Source organism: Acomys minous, assembly GCF_964271855.1.
Source record: "Acomys minous genome assembly, chromosome: 4".
Classification (NCBI taxonomy): Eukaryota; Metazoa; Chordata; class Mammalia; order Rodentia; family Muridae; genus Acomys; species Acomys minous.
Window position 1 is genome coordinate 746,267 of NC_140486.1, and position 17,050 is coordinate 763,316.

Below are 17,050 nucleotides of genomic sequence, written 5' to 3' on the forward strand. Positions count from 1 at the left end.
ATTTCAGCATTCACGAAGGCATTCTATAGAACCCTCCAAATATACTAATACAGGCCAAATTTCCATTACAAATAATTTGGTAAAATATCCCCCTTATTATACAAAACTTATTTCTAAAACATTTTAGAAATTACATTATCAATTTACATGACTGGAATAGATAGTAGATAAAGTTAAGGCAAATAACTCACTGGTTCCAATTTGTTCCGCCATCATATAAATAGGTGTGGAGCCATCCACTGGAACAATATTGACCTACCAGAGGGCATGTCCTTAGAGAAAACCGAGTCTCCCTCCCACAGAAACCATCAACTCTCAATAGCTCCTCATCTAGGGGTTGGGTCTGCTAAGCCCATCTTCCTCAATGGGTGGACTACTGACTGGGTTAATTTGAACAGATCTTATGTAGGCAACCATAGCTGTTGAGTATTTATCAATGCCATAGATTAAGTGGCTTGGTTAAACAACAATCATTTATTTCTCACAATTCTAATGAATATAAGGTTTGTAGTCAAATATCATATGAGGGCTTGATCCTTGCATTACAGGTGATCATCTTCCTTCTTCTTATGCCAAATCTTTTTTATAAACAAACAAACAAAGGAGTCTGGCTTTCAAAACTCTTCCCATCTCTTCTTATAGGAAACTAATTCCATTAATGAAGGTTTCACCCTCTGCAAGGCCCCACCTCCAAATACTATTGCCCTCAGGTTTGATGACTTCAATATTTGAATTTAGGGGACATACAAGCATTCAACTCCCAATAATGCTTTATAGTAAAACAATAATAAATGTAGTAATTTGCTATTAAAATATAGATATATGAATAAAAATAGAGACAATAGGTATGGAAAAAAGCATCCTTCTTATCTGAAAACTTATCTGCATCCTTTGAATTAAACAGTAGGGACAAGAGCAAAATAAAGTAAGAAAGAAAAATTATAGTTTGTCACAGTCCTACAACATGTAAGAAAATTCTCTAGTTTTATAACCTAATTTAGAATTTATTAAAAATTAATTCAAGAATAATAGCATCAATGAATGTCATGATTATATATTTCTTATGTGGGTTATGCTTTTGAGTCATTTATGTAGTTTAATTTAATTTACCCCTCATAATAACCTATGACACAAAATAATGTTTTGTTCTGTATTGAGTTGAATAGTTGCCTGTTTAAAATTTTTTACAAAAAACTTCATTATTTAACATGTTTTGAAAGTAAGATCTTTGCAGATAAATTAATTACAAGGAGGGTGGCTTAGTGACTAAAGTGCCTAGTGGGCAAACATAGAATATGAGTTCAGAATTCCAGCACCGATCCACTAGCTGGGCACAGGTCTCTGTAACCCAAGTACTAGGAGATTAAGACAGGAAGTTCTCGGAGGATCAACAGCCATCCAGTCTAACCAAAGTAGCAAGCTCTTGGTTAATGAGACACTGTCTCAAAAGTAGTGTGGAGCACCATAGAGGAAGATAGAAGACATAAACCACACACCCCCACATGCACATATTGTCAAGAAAGCATACCTTCATATTCGCATATGCATACAAAAGTTTAAAAAGGAGAAGATTAACGCTGTTTTATACTGAAGTAAGGAGCATCAGCCTTTAGTTCAATATGAGCAACATCTCCATTAGAGCCAAGGAGGCCCAGACAAACACAATCAAGGAATCATGTGAACATGGGGAGAGATTAAAAGGCATATCTGCATGCCAATGGTTGTAGAGAAATTCAGGCAGCTACCAGGAGCTGGGCAAAAGTACAAGACTAGCTTTACCCAAGAAGTAACTACCCTTCTCGTGTTTCTTTTTTTGTTTGCTTTTTACTTCAGTCCTCAAAATTATGAAAGAATAGATGTCTGCTGTTTTAAACTACAAAGTTTATGCAATGTGTTGTAGAAAAACACATAATGCAGGATTTTGGGGATATGTAGTACTGACTGTAATTATATAAGTGTAATTTTGACCATTTTTCTCACAGTTCTCCTGCCTCAGCTTTCCAAGAGCTTGAAATATGGGCATGTAGTATTGTTATACTAATATGTTTTTAGTCCTTGACCTCACAATTTTTAACAATAGTAGGGTAGCTATTTCCTCAGCTAGTTAACATTTGAATTGCAAGCAATGGCTTTGAATGGTCATTGAGAGGAAAATAAGCAAGAAGGTTGATAACTGAAAATAAAACACCTTTTACAGGAGATTTTTAAACAAATGGAAAAAAATGACAATCATCTTACCTTATTTTGTTTATCCCTGGGCTCTTTAAGTGGTATTCTCACCTGTCTTTTTCTCCTTCTAGAATACAAATTCATCACAGAAAATTAAGACGATGCACTCAAGCAATAGTTATCCCTACTATACAAATTCTTGCTGTGTCCCCAGCCAGTGTGTTCTTAGTGAATAAGTAGTTGTGGCTACAAATAGTTGCTTTGTGTATTTAGTTCTGACTGCCAGCTTGACCAGATTTAAAGTCATTATGAAAATGTATTTCTGGGTTTGATGTTTGTTTCCAGAAATTTTTACCTGAAGAAAGATGACTCATTCTGTATATGGCATTACCATCTCCTGGGCTGTGTCTAAGGCTCAATAACAAGAAGAAAATACATCAGGAATCATTTCCTTCTGTTTCCTGATTGGATAAAACACAACCAGAAGACCCATACTCTTGCTTCCATGATTTCTTTGTCATGATGGACTGTACTTCCAAACTGTGAATCAAAATAAATCTGTTCTTCCTAAAGGCTGCTTTTCCATGTGTTTGGTCACAACAATGACAAGAACACCATACTTACCTACTCTGATGTGATTACAGATGGGAAGAACAGCTACACAGCTCTCTAAGCAGAGTGCATTAGTAATTAATCACAGTGGCTTTGCTATACAGTAGACTAGTATTAAAATAGCCTACAGCTTTTGGACTTAGAGGTTTTATTATATGAAAACTTCTTTAAAATGCCAGCACTGTAATGTATTGGATAACAATAACAATTGACTTGAGTTTCATAAAATTTTCCAGGTCTTATTATAAGTTACCTTGGTGCATTATTTTATTTAGAGTTCATCAAAGCTCTAATAGATTAGGAAAGTGTTCAGAGGGACAGCATCTTGCCTGGCATCTCATGGTTTGTTAATAGTGGTGTTGGAATTAAAGCCGCAGCCCTCACACCTGACTCCAAGGGGTGTGTGTGTGTGTGTGTGTGTGTGTGTGTGTCTACAGGTATCTGTGTGTCTCTCCCTGTATGTTTGTCTATATGTGTGCATGTGTGTGCCTGTAAGTATGTGTCTGTCCCTGTGTTCCTATGTTTAAATAAGACTAGAGTACACCCGATGGTGAATAAAAGAAAACTTGGCTTATACCTAAAGCTTTTTCTATGTAACTTGTGCTGTGCTGTTTGTTAGATAAGTAATCAATATCTCTCATGATCAGCTCTCTTATGTTTACAATATAGTTGTATATATACAAAAGCTTGTTCTGTGTTGAACAGTTGTATTTGTCCTGGTTTGCTTAATTGTAAGATGCTTCCACAATGTGAGACTTTTTTCAGTGCTGAAAACAGGAGAGTTCCCAGCATGTCGAGACATTGTATTTGCTAAAAATATAATTTGTACATTTATTCCAAATGTACAAATAAGCAACAGTTTTCTCACTAAATATTAAATTTCACCTTACAAATACAGATGTTCATCTCAAGAGTAAGTTTTGTCTCCTTTCCCTGGTCGTTTTCACACTCTCTGTTGCCATAGTTCTCATTTCTGCATGAAAGAAGTACAAACCAGAAGTGGAGGACTTGCTTCCAAAGGCATCAGAATCGCAGGTAGATGCCAAGAGTAAAGTCCAAACTTACTTAGGCTTCTGTACAACTCGGCACATCTGAAGCTGCAGCACTATTCTAAATGGTAGGACACAGGTCTCCGGGTCATTGCTATAACCCTTGGGTCAATTTTCAAAGCATTTCCATTTGAACAGACCAGTGACAAGGTAGAAAGAACAAGTATCTTTTCTTTTGTTCTTTTCTCCTATGATTATGCAGTCAAGTGAGATGATCATTATAACATTTAATCAAGTGAGACTATCTACTATCTGGTTCAGTTTAGTTGTTCAGGTAAAAATCATGCATTTTTATGAAGCAAAACTTATCATGACCAACATCTGTGACCCTCAAGAGAACCCTTCTGCCACCCATTGTCTCAGCTGTGCTGTCTGTCCCTGTGTAATGCTCCTGTGGTCTCTGCAATTTTTATAAACCAAGATGAAGTAGTGTATAATTTTCTGTAATACTAACACTTGAGGAGTTTTACCTCAACTTGGTAATTTCTGATCAGGAAAAAACTCAAGGCCACCCATTATGGGAGAAAAGGTAAGACGTCTCTGTATTTCAATGTACTTGTACACACGCCTATTGAAAATGCACTATTTAGACATATTAGTGCAATTGAACATTAAAAATGAAAAACACAAACCCCCCATTAAGATTATCATACATGCAGAGGAAGGGATGACAGTCACTAGAAGAATTAAAATACAAATCAAGATGCAAGGAAAAGCAGTTAAAAGGGGCAAGTTAAAAAAGACATAATAGTGACATCATGTCTATTTGAAGAAACATCAAAAGAGGACAGACCTCTGGCAGGGGAAAGGAGGCAAGTGGTTTGCATGCTGAATGAAGCACAAATTAGAGAAACCATAGCAAAACTCTTTTCTTTGGAGAAGACTGTTAGACATGTTAAAAAAAAATAAGATGGTTCCAGTTTTAGTGAACTTAATCAGCAAGAGGAGAATAGTAATGCAGAAAATATAAGTGAAGATTATGCTGAAGCCAGGAAGCAAGGCACCTTTCCATGGCTAGGTTAATGAGTTCTAAGATTAATCTAGTGTCGGGGAAAGATAACACAAATGTCAATAAAGAGAATGGCATCACCAATCCTATTTTCAAAAGAAAAAGTAGGCAAATATCAATAGGTTAGAAGGAGAAATTTGATCTGAGAGCAAAGTAAGGGTTGAAAAGAGTTATTAAAATCAGATGACAGTAAACAAGGTAGAGGTCAGGGATAACATTTGGAGACAGGATGTATTAACCTGCTGGAGAGCAATAGTAATAAGCCGTGTGTGTGTGTGTGTGTGTGTGTGTGTGTGTGTGTGTGTGTGTGTGTGTGTGTGTGTCACAGCTGTTCCCATGGAGGAGGAGGAAGGAAAGGTGGACATGGAACAGAGAAATTTGCAAGAATGTGAGGGCACTCTGCCAACTCTACTAATTCTTAAGTGAACGGTCCCGGGGGTGTCTATGATACTATGATAGTACTCCCCTTGCTTCCCGTCCTTGGTTTAAAAGCAGTAATTACATATCATATAACTGTATACACACACACACACACACACACATCCTGAGTCAGCCTGGTAAATGGTTGTGTCATTCATAGAAAACCTTACATATCAGAATTATTCAAGATAAATAAGACTCACGGTAGGTTGCATTACTCACCTGTTATAAAAAATGATAGCAATGATAATTAGGATGACAAGGAACAATAAAGCTGACCCTCCAGCAATGAGAAGGATAAAATGTTTACTAGCTCCGCCTACAAGAAAAAAAGTTATAATATGAATTAGAAATTGAATTAAGGTCACCAAAGAGTGGTGGGGAAAATGAGGAAAGGATGCATTAGTCATAACAGGATAACAACCAAACTCAACGGATCTAGTAACAATAAGATGTTTTAAGGGGGAAAAGTATTTTCTCATGAAAGACTTCTTAATACTTATGACTATCACAGGCTTTTATTACTTCTTTCATTAAGTTGAGTTCAGTAACAAGAGCAATAATTTACTCCCCACTACTGGTATCCCTGTATTCTTTTTAAGTACATCTTCACTAACATTCATCATATCTTTATATTTTTATATAAGGATTATATAAGGTATGATGCATGTAGGTGCACTTGTACAAACATGAGTGTGCGTACATGCCTAGTGGTTTTGCATTCCTCTGGTGACTGGTGACACCAACCATCTTTCCTGGTTCTTCCTGGGAGCTTTACACTTGGCTTATAAAAGCTCAGTTGAGGTCTATTGCTCATATTTTTAATTGTATTATTTGCAATATATTTCTAAAGAAATCCTGAGACTTGTGACAGCATAGATGAAGTTGTAGACTAGTATTCCAAGTGTAATAAGGCAGGCACATAGAGACAAATACTATGATTCCAATTGTAGGTGAAATCTAAAAATGCTGAATGCATAGAAGCAGAGAGTAGAATGCCAATCTCTGGAATAGAGCAGGAGGTACAGAAAATAAAACATGGTCAAGGGTACATGCTTTTAGTATATGAAGAAAATGTTCAGGGGATATAAATTATAGTATAGTTAAGTGAGAGATATGTTAATTAATTTGGTTGTGGTAATCATTGCTCACTATTTACATATATCAAATCTTCATATTGTATACCTTGAATGTATTTAACATTTGAATATATATATATATTTTAGAGCTAGAAGATGGGTCAGTTGGCAAAGCACCTGCCTTACCATCACAAGGACCAGACTTCTATCCGCATATAAAGTCTGCTGTGGTGTCACACATTATATCTCAGTTCAGAAGTAAGCCAGTCCCTGGGCTGAATTGGCAAACCCCAGGCCAGTGAAAGGCCCAGTCTCCAAAAGCAAGATGAATAACCACTGAGGAACAGCACTTAAGTTTGATCTGCCATCCTCAGATGTACATGTTTACAAGTGCATTTGCACACACATGCACACAGGAGCATGCACACATACATTTAGAACATATTTTTTTCAAATTTTCTAAATTGTGTGTTGATTTGGAATAAGAAAAACTATAAACAGCATATGTCTGTATTCTTAAAACAGAATTTTTTAAATTGAATTTCAGTGGTTACATTTAAAGAACAAAATGTGTGGGACTCCTTTTTAAAGTAGACTCAGAATTGTTAAGAGTTAAGACCACATTTTTGTTGTGTTCAGTTGTGTGACTTTAGACTATTTTCATCAAAGTCCTCAATTACAAGTCCTGGTTTCAAATTCTTCCATTTGAACTGTTTCCAAAGACCAACCTCTTCTATTAAGTCAGGTCCTTCAGTTTGGTGCCTAAAATGCATACAATTTCACAGTGTATTGGGGAGCTGTCATTATGGAGGGCGATAAATAAACTCATATTTATATCTAATATAAAGGACCTTATGCTACTTTGAAAAGCCCCACATGTTTTAAAATCAGCATGAAACAAGCATTTTCCCCCAGAATTGAGTGTAGTGAAATGCAGCTTCAGTGGACCAGCACAGCTTAGAGCTTCCATGTTCTCCCTCCCTACCCTGCCGTCTTTAGGAAGCTGCTGTGGGAATGGCCAGGGCACCGCAAGTATGTGCCTGCCTGGGACCTATATGCATGGAAAAACAGAAAGCAAACAAGATGCTTTGGAGAGTTAATCAATAGCTCATAACATTCACTTTTCCCCTTAAGTTCTGCTAATAGATCTGTGCTTGAATAATGCCAGCCCTCAAGCCCTTCTCTTAAGGAACAAATTATTGTCTGTTCTCAGCGGCCCTTTTTCTGATGGCTTTTTTTTTTTCATGTATCCCAGTGCTCTATTGATTCATAGGAGGACAAAACTATCTTGAACTATGAAGCCATTATTTTTCCTTCCTATCACAAAGAATAAATGCAGTTAAAACAATTTAAAGCAAGTCAGTGAGATTTATAAATGAATAATTTCTCTAGGCCCATGACCCTCCAGGGCAAGTTTCTGCCAATGCCAAGTATTTATGACTGCGTTATAAAACTTCCAGAGAAGACTTATGATGGAAATGCCACTAGATCTTTCCTGCAGAGCTATGCAAGAGGCAGAGCCATCAGATTTGCCCACTGTTTGTCCTCCTTAGAGATGGGAGTGGAGTTGAGGGTGAAGGCATCAAATAATGGTGAACACGGATACTGAGGCAAGTATGATAGCTCATGCTTTTGATCCTAGAGTTTGGGAGTTAGAAGCAGCATTATCAAGAGTGTAAGTGTATCCTGGGATACATACTGAACTTGAGGCCAGCCTGGGCTGCTTGAGACCATTTTAGAAACCAACAACTAATGAACCTAACCTCCTAGACAAGAATATGTGTGTAAGAATCACATATCCATCAATTATCAGGTAAATGTACTCCTTTCTTGGCTCATTGAAAAGATAATCACAAGTGTTAGACTTGTTCTGTAGACAGATGGAATATACAGCCAGTGAGTTTGCATGAAACAATGTATGTGAGCTCACTGATTCACCAATATCAAGTCACTCAGATTTCAACTATTGGTATGAAACAGAAATATACATATACATATACATATACATATACATATACATATATAATCTTAAATTGAAAAACCAGCAAACTAAAAACACAGATGTTGAAGACAGACAAGGAGCCTAGTCCTGACATCTGCTTCATTTCACTTAAAGATCTCAAAGAGGGAGATTTAATATCTTACTTTTGTAAGTAGTAAAATAATCATAGAAACAACACCAAGCATGTCTTTGGTGTGTAAATAAAACATACAGAGATTCTTTAAGTATCTTAAACACTATATAATGTTATTAAACTGCACAAATTATACACAAAATACAAGTTAGGATTAACTACATAAGCCTCCCAGGTGAATCTGGCATGTTCTGCAACATCTGCATAAAGAATGGTACTATCTAGCCCATTTACTTGAAGACTGGTTATAGTTGATCTTGGAAACCTGTATATAATGAATCTCACTTCTCTACATTTTTTTTTAAAAAAAATAATATTTACTTCATTTGCAATCTTTAGGTAGAGTGTGTGTGATTCACAGCACATTCTAAATTTATGTTCACTCATAAATAAAATTGTTTTGTTTCTCTCCCACTTTTAGAGAAGTTTTCTAGGCAAGGACAATTTGTTTTTAATTGTATTTCCTCAGAACATTGCTTCTGTTACTGTTGCCTGACCAGGTGTGACTTTGTACCTTCTGTGCCTACTGTGCTCATCCTTGAAGACACAATAGGAATCTGATGTCCCATTTCCTGGGGTGAAGGCGGACAGCCTTTTGTCTGCAGGTTGCAATAAAACACACGATAGGTTACCATGCTATATGTATGCACATAGTACATATGTGTATATGTCACAGTGTAGTATGAAAGGTCACAGAAACACAAGACACAGCACATGCTAGTGTAGAAAATAAGCTTCTATTGCTTCTTTGGGGGATTTTGGAAATTAAGCCCTCACTGACTGCTAACTACTGCTATGATTCAACTGACTAAGAGTAGCAAAGTCTGGCATATAAGACAAAGGATATGAGAAGAAGAAAAGAGGATTTTAAGTGGGAGGTGGCAATATGCTTGGGGATTTTTCTATAGATACTAAGTAGTTTCCCAGAGGAGTGGGTTTAGCCATGTGCTACAGTTCCAGTAGGGTATGTGATCAAGGCCATGAGTACACAGGGGCTTTGGAACTGCCTGAGGTCATGCTCTGACTGAGGCATCCCCAGGTTTCTCTGTCGTGAACTGGGATTGTCTCTACCCAGATACTACTCCTGAAGTTCTGGTGTCTGGGTGCCTCTCAAGTGACTGGAGCAGACTACCAGAAGTTAGGTCACAATAATCACCCATTCATTTGAATGTTGTTTTTCACACCTGTAATGGTTTCACTAAGGAGGTTGAGGCAGAAAGATTGGCACAAATTTGAGGCCATCTTGGACCACATATTGAGTTACAGACCAGCCAACAGAGTGAGAACCTGTCTGCTCGCTATTACCACCACCACCACCACCACACAAAAAAAAGTAAAAACAGACAGTAGAAAACCTTTCTGCTCCACCATCCCATGGTAGGCAATGGAAAGACGAGAGAAGGTGAGAGAGAAACAAAGGTGTTGCGCTCACCAGGAGCCCACTCTCATAGCAACCAAAGCACTGCAGTGATGGTGACATTCATCTGCTGATAAAGGCAGTGTCTTCATGGCCCAATTAAATCTCCTACATTAATACTGTTTCACTGGGGATTGGGTACAAAGAAACCACATGGTAACTAGACTCTTTTTAATGGAGACCTGACTTTATCAGTGGCCAGAATCCCACCTCTGGATTCTCACATTTGCTAGGATTATGATAATTTCCCTAGAGTTGTGTATAACCAGTCTCAGATAGCTCTACCAACGAATGCAAAGTCTCCTAGAAAGGGGAAACTAGTAGGTAAAGAACTCACCCACACAGGGCCTGAGCATGACGGTGGCAATGGGATGAGCTGTAGTACCCAGTGCTGGAACGAAACAGTGAGAGACCAGACCCCACTTGTGAGCCTTCACTTGCTTCACACTTCGTTTCACTGTGGATCCTGCCTTGGGAGTAAATATCTAAAAGGGAAAAGCAGGGCTCTGTGATCTCACTTATACCTGGTCTGAGGTGAGCACGAGACCTAAGGAGCTGTGGTCAAGAACAGAAACTCTGAAGCAACGTACCTTCCTCTGCAGCCCAACTTATATATGCGTTAGCTAAGAGGTTTTGAATAAATTGATTAACCTAGTCATGCTTCACTTTTCTCATTTGTAAAGTATAAGTGAAATAAAACTGTGGCGAGGAGTAAATGAGTAATTCATAAATTCTTAGGCCAGCCAGAAGCACACAGAGAAGCATGACCTGTGTTTATTAAAAGCAGATCAACACAAAGCCATGTGCATTCAAGATTCAGACAATAGAGTATGTTAGTCAGCTGTGCACTACTATAACAAATACCAAGAGCAATCAACATAGAAAGAGAAAGGGTTTTATTTTATAGTTTCCAGTCCATGATCAAGTTGCCTTGTTGCTTTGGGCCTTGTAGGAAGGCATCCTATGGGAAAACCACTGATGAGGTAAGAGAATCAATCACCTCCTCCCTACACAGAGCAAGGCAGCCAGAGTCACAACATCTCATTCAAGGCACACATCCAAAAAACCTTTCTCTCACTGTGCCCCATCTCTTTAACATCCCACCACCTCGCAGTGGCACCACCAAGGGACCAAATCTTTAACACAATGGTCTTTGGGACATTCAAGATTTACACTAAAGCAATGCCATTAAATAAGATCTACATATAAATGTGCTGTGCATTCCATGTTTGTCAGGATATGATACAGAACACAAGTTCTGGGTTTAAAATCTAACACATGAATTCTATTTTAAACAACTATCTGAACAAACCACTTCTCTTCATGCTTTTCAAGTGTAAAACAAACATAATTATTAAAATAACATCACTGTATAAAAGCTGTAGTTTTATACTCTAGATACAGGCACATCTAGTTTTTTGACATTGTGACATGATGTTATCTGTAAAGTTCACAGTCAAGAATTATGCAACTGGGTTACAATAGAAATTGCTAACAAACCTCCCAATGTTTTAAGTGGTTTGTGATTTTGTATTGGGCTGCAATCATAGACATTCTGGTTGTAGGCAACAGTTGGGCATGCCTATTAGACTTTAATCATCCACCCAATTTCTCATCTCTTAAAAATCTCTGATTTTTGATTGCATGATTAGATTTCAAAAATAATGCCTTTCTTTTTTGGAGTCAAAAGGAGAAAACAATCACCAACATAAAAGCAAAGTTAATTGTTTTCATAAAATTATTTGAGACTTGGCATATATGCCTATGTTAAATACAGATACAGAACTACATACATAATGACATGTGTATTAACTGTTTTCCATACAGCAGGTCAATAATAATTGTTTTGCTCTCCTTCACAAATGTTCAGACATATATTCTTAAATACACACACATGAATAAGAATGAAGAATTAGTGCTAATTTTTCAAATAATACATGAAGACTGATGACATTAATACCAAAACAATTATATTCTGTGAACTTGTATTTTCTTCCTATCTGTAACCCTTTCTTTCTATTTGGTGCAGGATTGAGGGACTTTTGCATATCATGACCCTTGCACACTTTTAATGTGCAGCCACTGGAAGACACTGGATGACATCTTTGTTTCTGTCGTCTTTTCTTAGCGCCTGTTACTTCTTGCATTCATGCACAGAATTATCATTATCTTTTCCTTTATTTTGCTCATTTTCAATATGACTAAAACTATTTTTAATCTCTACAAGCCTAACTAGAAGCATTGATATTTCACATTAGTACTTGTTGATAGGAAAATCAGTTTTATGCATTAATAAAATGTCAGTGCCATCCAAAAACACTATGGCAACGTGATGACTTTTGAATTCCAACAAAAATGAAGTGTGCTAAATGCATTCTGGAAACAAATTGTCATTGTAGTCTGCTAAAAATTTATTTTGCATTCTACAGATGTTGAAAAGGAGATGTGTATTTCTCTAGTGGGTCAATACCTTTTAAGGATTCCTGAATCACTTCAGTGTAAATTATAACTTTAAGGTGCAGATTGGGCTTTGAAGATATATCTCTGTGAGTGACAGACTCTTATTTCTTCATGTCCTGATCTTTTAGGCAAACAGCTCTCTAAAAAGGCATCATTCTGATTTTGAATATTTGTCAATAATACAGCAGTATGTTTGAATTATTTCACATAAAATAACCATCTGGATAATTAAACTGGAATACTTAAAACTTGAATTTCTGTTTAGCATTAAACACTTGGTGCTATTCTACACCAAGAGCTCATTTCTAACAATGGTAATTGTGTGTCTGCCTTTGGAAAAGACGTTACCTATTAGTCTATGCAGTGCTTCCTGTGGCTATAAGGAATAACCACATGCTGTTGACAATTCCTAGGTGCTTTGAGGAAGAAATTTGTATGTAGGACTAAAACAGCAAAAATGGTTACTTTAAAGTCAAAGGTATTAGGAGGTTGGGTTTTTTTTCCCAGTCAATGAGGTCATGCATGGGTTTTAAAGGGGACAGCTAAGTACACAGATCTGATTTTAAATTTTACCTGTCTGATTTCCAAGGAACAAGAAAGGTTTACTTTTAAAATAAAAAGAGTTACAGCAGAGGTCAGTGAACAAAGGCACTTGTCACCAAACTTGAACTCGGTTCCAATCCCTGAAACCCACATGGTAAAAAGAGGGTTGTTTTCTGCCAGTCATTCACTGACTTCCATACACACTCACATACACACATGTACCTACACACTCACACCCACACATGTACCCACACACTCACACACACATGTACCCACACACTCACACACACACATGTATCTACACACTCACACACACACATGTACCCACACACTCACACCCACACATGTACCCACACACTCATACCCACACATGTACCTACACACTCACACACACACATGTACCCACACACTCACACCCACACATGTACCCACACACTCATACTCACACATGTACCCACACACTCACACCCAAACATGTACCCACACACTCACACCCACACATGTACCCACACACTCACACACACACATGTACCCACACACTCACACACACACATGTACCCACACACTCATACTCACACATGTACCCACACACTCACACCCACACATGTACCCACACACTCACACACACACATGTACCCACACACTCACACCCACACATGTACCCACACACTCACACACACACATGTACCCACACACTCACACACACGTACCTACACACTCACACATACACATGTACCCACACACTCACACACACACATGTACCCACACACTCACACCCACACATGTACCCACACACTCATACCCACACATGTACCCACACACTCACACCCACACATGTACCCACACACTCACACACACACATGTACCCACACACTCATACCCACACATGTACCCACACACTTACACACACACATGTACCCACACACTCACACACACACACACTTGTACCCACACACTCACACACACATAGACACATTCACATACACTCATATACATACATTCTCACACATACTGCATTTGGAAATGAGTTTCTTTCTTTTTTGGTTTTTCGAGACAGGGTTTCTCTGTGTAGCCTTGGCTGTCCCAGGCTCACTTTGTAGACCAGCCTGGCCTCAAACTCACAGTGATCCACCTGCCGCTGCCTCCCGAATGCTGGGGTTAAAGGCGTGCGTCACTACACCCGGCTCATTCTCACACACATACTCATACACACATACAGTATATTAATAGATAAATGTAATAAAAATGATTTTTTAATTAATAATCACTCTGGTAGCAAAGACTTACCAAATAGAAATTTCTAAGATCAACTGTTTTTCTCTGTTTTCAGATGTCTGTTGTATGTGATATTAACTTTATGTTATTACTGAGTGCAATAGTAAAGTATGAAATGTATAGAATAAATGCGAGCAAACATCTCTTGCTTTTTACTTTGGGGAAATGTGTACATCTCTACATAGGACTTTTAAAATAAACCATCTGACTACTTGTGCTTTTCAAATGCACCATATCACTAAAAGGGAAAAAATACTTTGATGTGGGCAGAGGCAACTGTGAGGTGAAGAAGCCATGACATAACAGGCAGTTAACTGTGTGTGTTACATCTGGGTACCCAGCTGGCAACCAGAATTCTTAAAATGAAATTAAATTGGAAAGGAAATTGTATCTAACCTGTTTCAGGGGAAACTATTTTAACTTGTGAGCAAAATGCTCAGGACTCAAGGATTCCAGCCAAGTGGTTCTCATACAAAAGAAAGGTCATGAGCACTGTATTTTCCATGTATGTAAATATTCCAGTGTTGAGGCTCATCAAGTCGTGTCATCAAAACATCAGTGCAGACAACGGAGAACATCTAGTCAATGTTGTAGGTGTGAGAAATAAGATTGAAAGTGAGCAAAAATGTAAACCACAATTAGACCCAGAACCCTTCTCAAATACAACTTATAAAAGAGAGTTTTAGAGCCCTCAAAACTAAAAAGCAAATTAATTAAATAATTAATTAATTTAAAAAATTATTACTTCTTTGGAGCTGGAGTGCTTCGCAAACATAAGGACATGAATTATACAGACACATACACATGTATGTACATACATGAACGTGGGCACACACATACACACAAGGTCTCCTTCCATACTATCATAGCTCAAGAGCACAGGGAGTGAACATCAGTAAGCTTTGCCATGGATGAGGATGTTAGGATTGCTAGCACTCTACTCTTGCTAGCAATCCTAATCCGTGAGTGTTGCTGATGAAACACGCAAGGAACGTTGTGGGGGAGGGGGAGGCGCTGAGGCGTTGTGGGGGAGGGGGAGGCGCTGAGGCGTTGTGGTTTCCTGGTAAATAGTCCTGTGACCTCACGTCTCAGTCTTCACTTTCTAATACTAGAGGCCAGGCATTAGGCTCTATTTGTGCTTTAAAGGGAGAAATAATACAAGTTTACAAAGGAAATGGATCTTTCTGACAGTTGCAAAACAAAAGTTCATGAAATTTTCCTCTGCAGACATCCTACCTCATTTTCAAAAGTTCCATTTCTTTGACTCATACTCTTTGAGCTGTGACATGTGAAGAGAGTATTGAGATGACTTATGAAGAAAATTTAAAACTTAGGAGGACATTATGCCTTCTAAGATGGAAATGCTAATATAGTGAATGTTCAATAAATATTCCTGAGCACATCTTAAAAGGATATTTTTATGACTTTCAATGTAAATGTAATAACATCTAAATGAATTTAATAATCTCTCTAACTACAAAATATTTATTGTAAATGTAATATGTGTACACCATAGTTTAAAAAATAATTTTTATATTTCTATTATCCCAAAATATATTTATTGTATACAAGCTGGATAGTGAATACATTTAAAATATTCTTTAATTTACCTTTTTTTTTTTACTAAATATGGGTATTAAATAATTTTTTAATAAAAATATCATTATTTGCATCAAACATTATTTTAAAAGCAAAGGAGTAGCTAATTGAGCATATGTATTTAATAGTCTCACAAATATTCAGTGGGGTTGTTTTCTTTATTTTAACTAAAAATACAAAGAAAGATGAAAAGGTTATTGGTTAGGAATATGAACCACACAAATGATGCGGTTACCATGTTATTTAATCACAGTTGGGATTCTTTCTCTGCTCATAGCCCTCTCTTCTTGACTAGGCCCATTTGGAACATGTGGCTTATCATTAATCCCAAAAGAAGATAGTTTCACAGAAAAATTAAATGAAACATCTAAAAAAGGATTGATGCCAGCCTTTCTTAAAATCTCTGCATGAATAAGGAGTATTTCCATCTCTATAAGAAAAACATTGCTCTGATATCAAAATAAGCAAGCCACAAAGGAAGAAGACCAATGTCTCTAACGATGACAAAGATAGGTAGATCAAATTTTTTTCAGTAAAATACTAGCAAATTAAATATATGCTCAATATAGCACACAAATAGGATTGTACACCATAATCAAATGGGATACTAGAACATTTCAACGGATAAAAACCAAACAAAATACCACATTATATTTTAAAACATTTATAGAAAAGACGACATGAGCACAGCAACAGACATAAAAAGTCATTTGATGAAAGTTAATATCCTTTCATCCTTTACAAAAACATCTCTGCATATTAGGCATAGTGGAATGTAGCTTAATGTGATAAAGACCATATATGAAAAACTATAGCAAACATCAGACTCAACAGTGAAAACTTGAAATTTTTCCTTTAAGATAAATACAAAACAAGTATGCCACTCAGAGGTCCACCTAGAAGAGGAAAGGACAAGTGTTTCCTCCGGGCATTATCACACACTCATGAAGCCCTAGGGGCAGTGCCTAGCCACACACGCAGACACTCCTCAACTGCTCAAATTAATAGATGAACTTTTTGAAATTGTACTTCCAAGAGTATACACAAGCAGCACAAAGCTTCATTTCTTTTTTTAGCAAAGAAATTTAATGGCAAATAACTCGTGCTTCTGCTACCTTCATCTTTTATTTAAAATATATCAAGAAACACACACATAATATATATGTGTGTGTGTGTTATGTATGTATTTAAAATCTCTTGGGTGACCTTTAGTTGACTTTTGTCTGAAGAATAATGTAGGTATGTAGGTAGGCAGAAGTCATGGGAAAATTCAGATGGGTGTG

At 37.2% G+C, this 17,050-nt stretch overlaps 1 protein-coding gene and 1 long non-coding RNA gene across 4 annotated transcripts in view; both read right to left on the bottom strand.

Annotated features, from left to right (window-relative positions):
- Nucleotides 1-17,050, bottom strand: part of LOC311596170 — a 181,344-nt gene that overhangs the window by 84,156 nt on the left and 80,138 nt on the right. The gene's annotated exons all lie outside the window — the stretch shown is intronic.
- CD226 (CD226 molecule) overlaps nt 1-17,050 on the bottom strand; it is an 83,112-nt gene that overhangs the window by 4,567 nt on the left and 61,495 nt on the right. For all 3 annotated transcript variants that reach the window (XM_084779371.1, XM_084779372.1, XM_084779370.1), the window contains 2 exons: nt 5,482-5,578; nt 2,239-2,296 (listed from right to left, as the gene is read on the bottom strand). In XM_084779371.1, the coding sequence (XP_084635497.1) occupies nt 2,239-2,296; nt 5,482-5,578 (155 nt within the window). The remainder of the gene's footprint in view (nt 1-2,238; nt 2,297-5,481; nt 5,579-17,050) is intronic.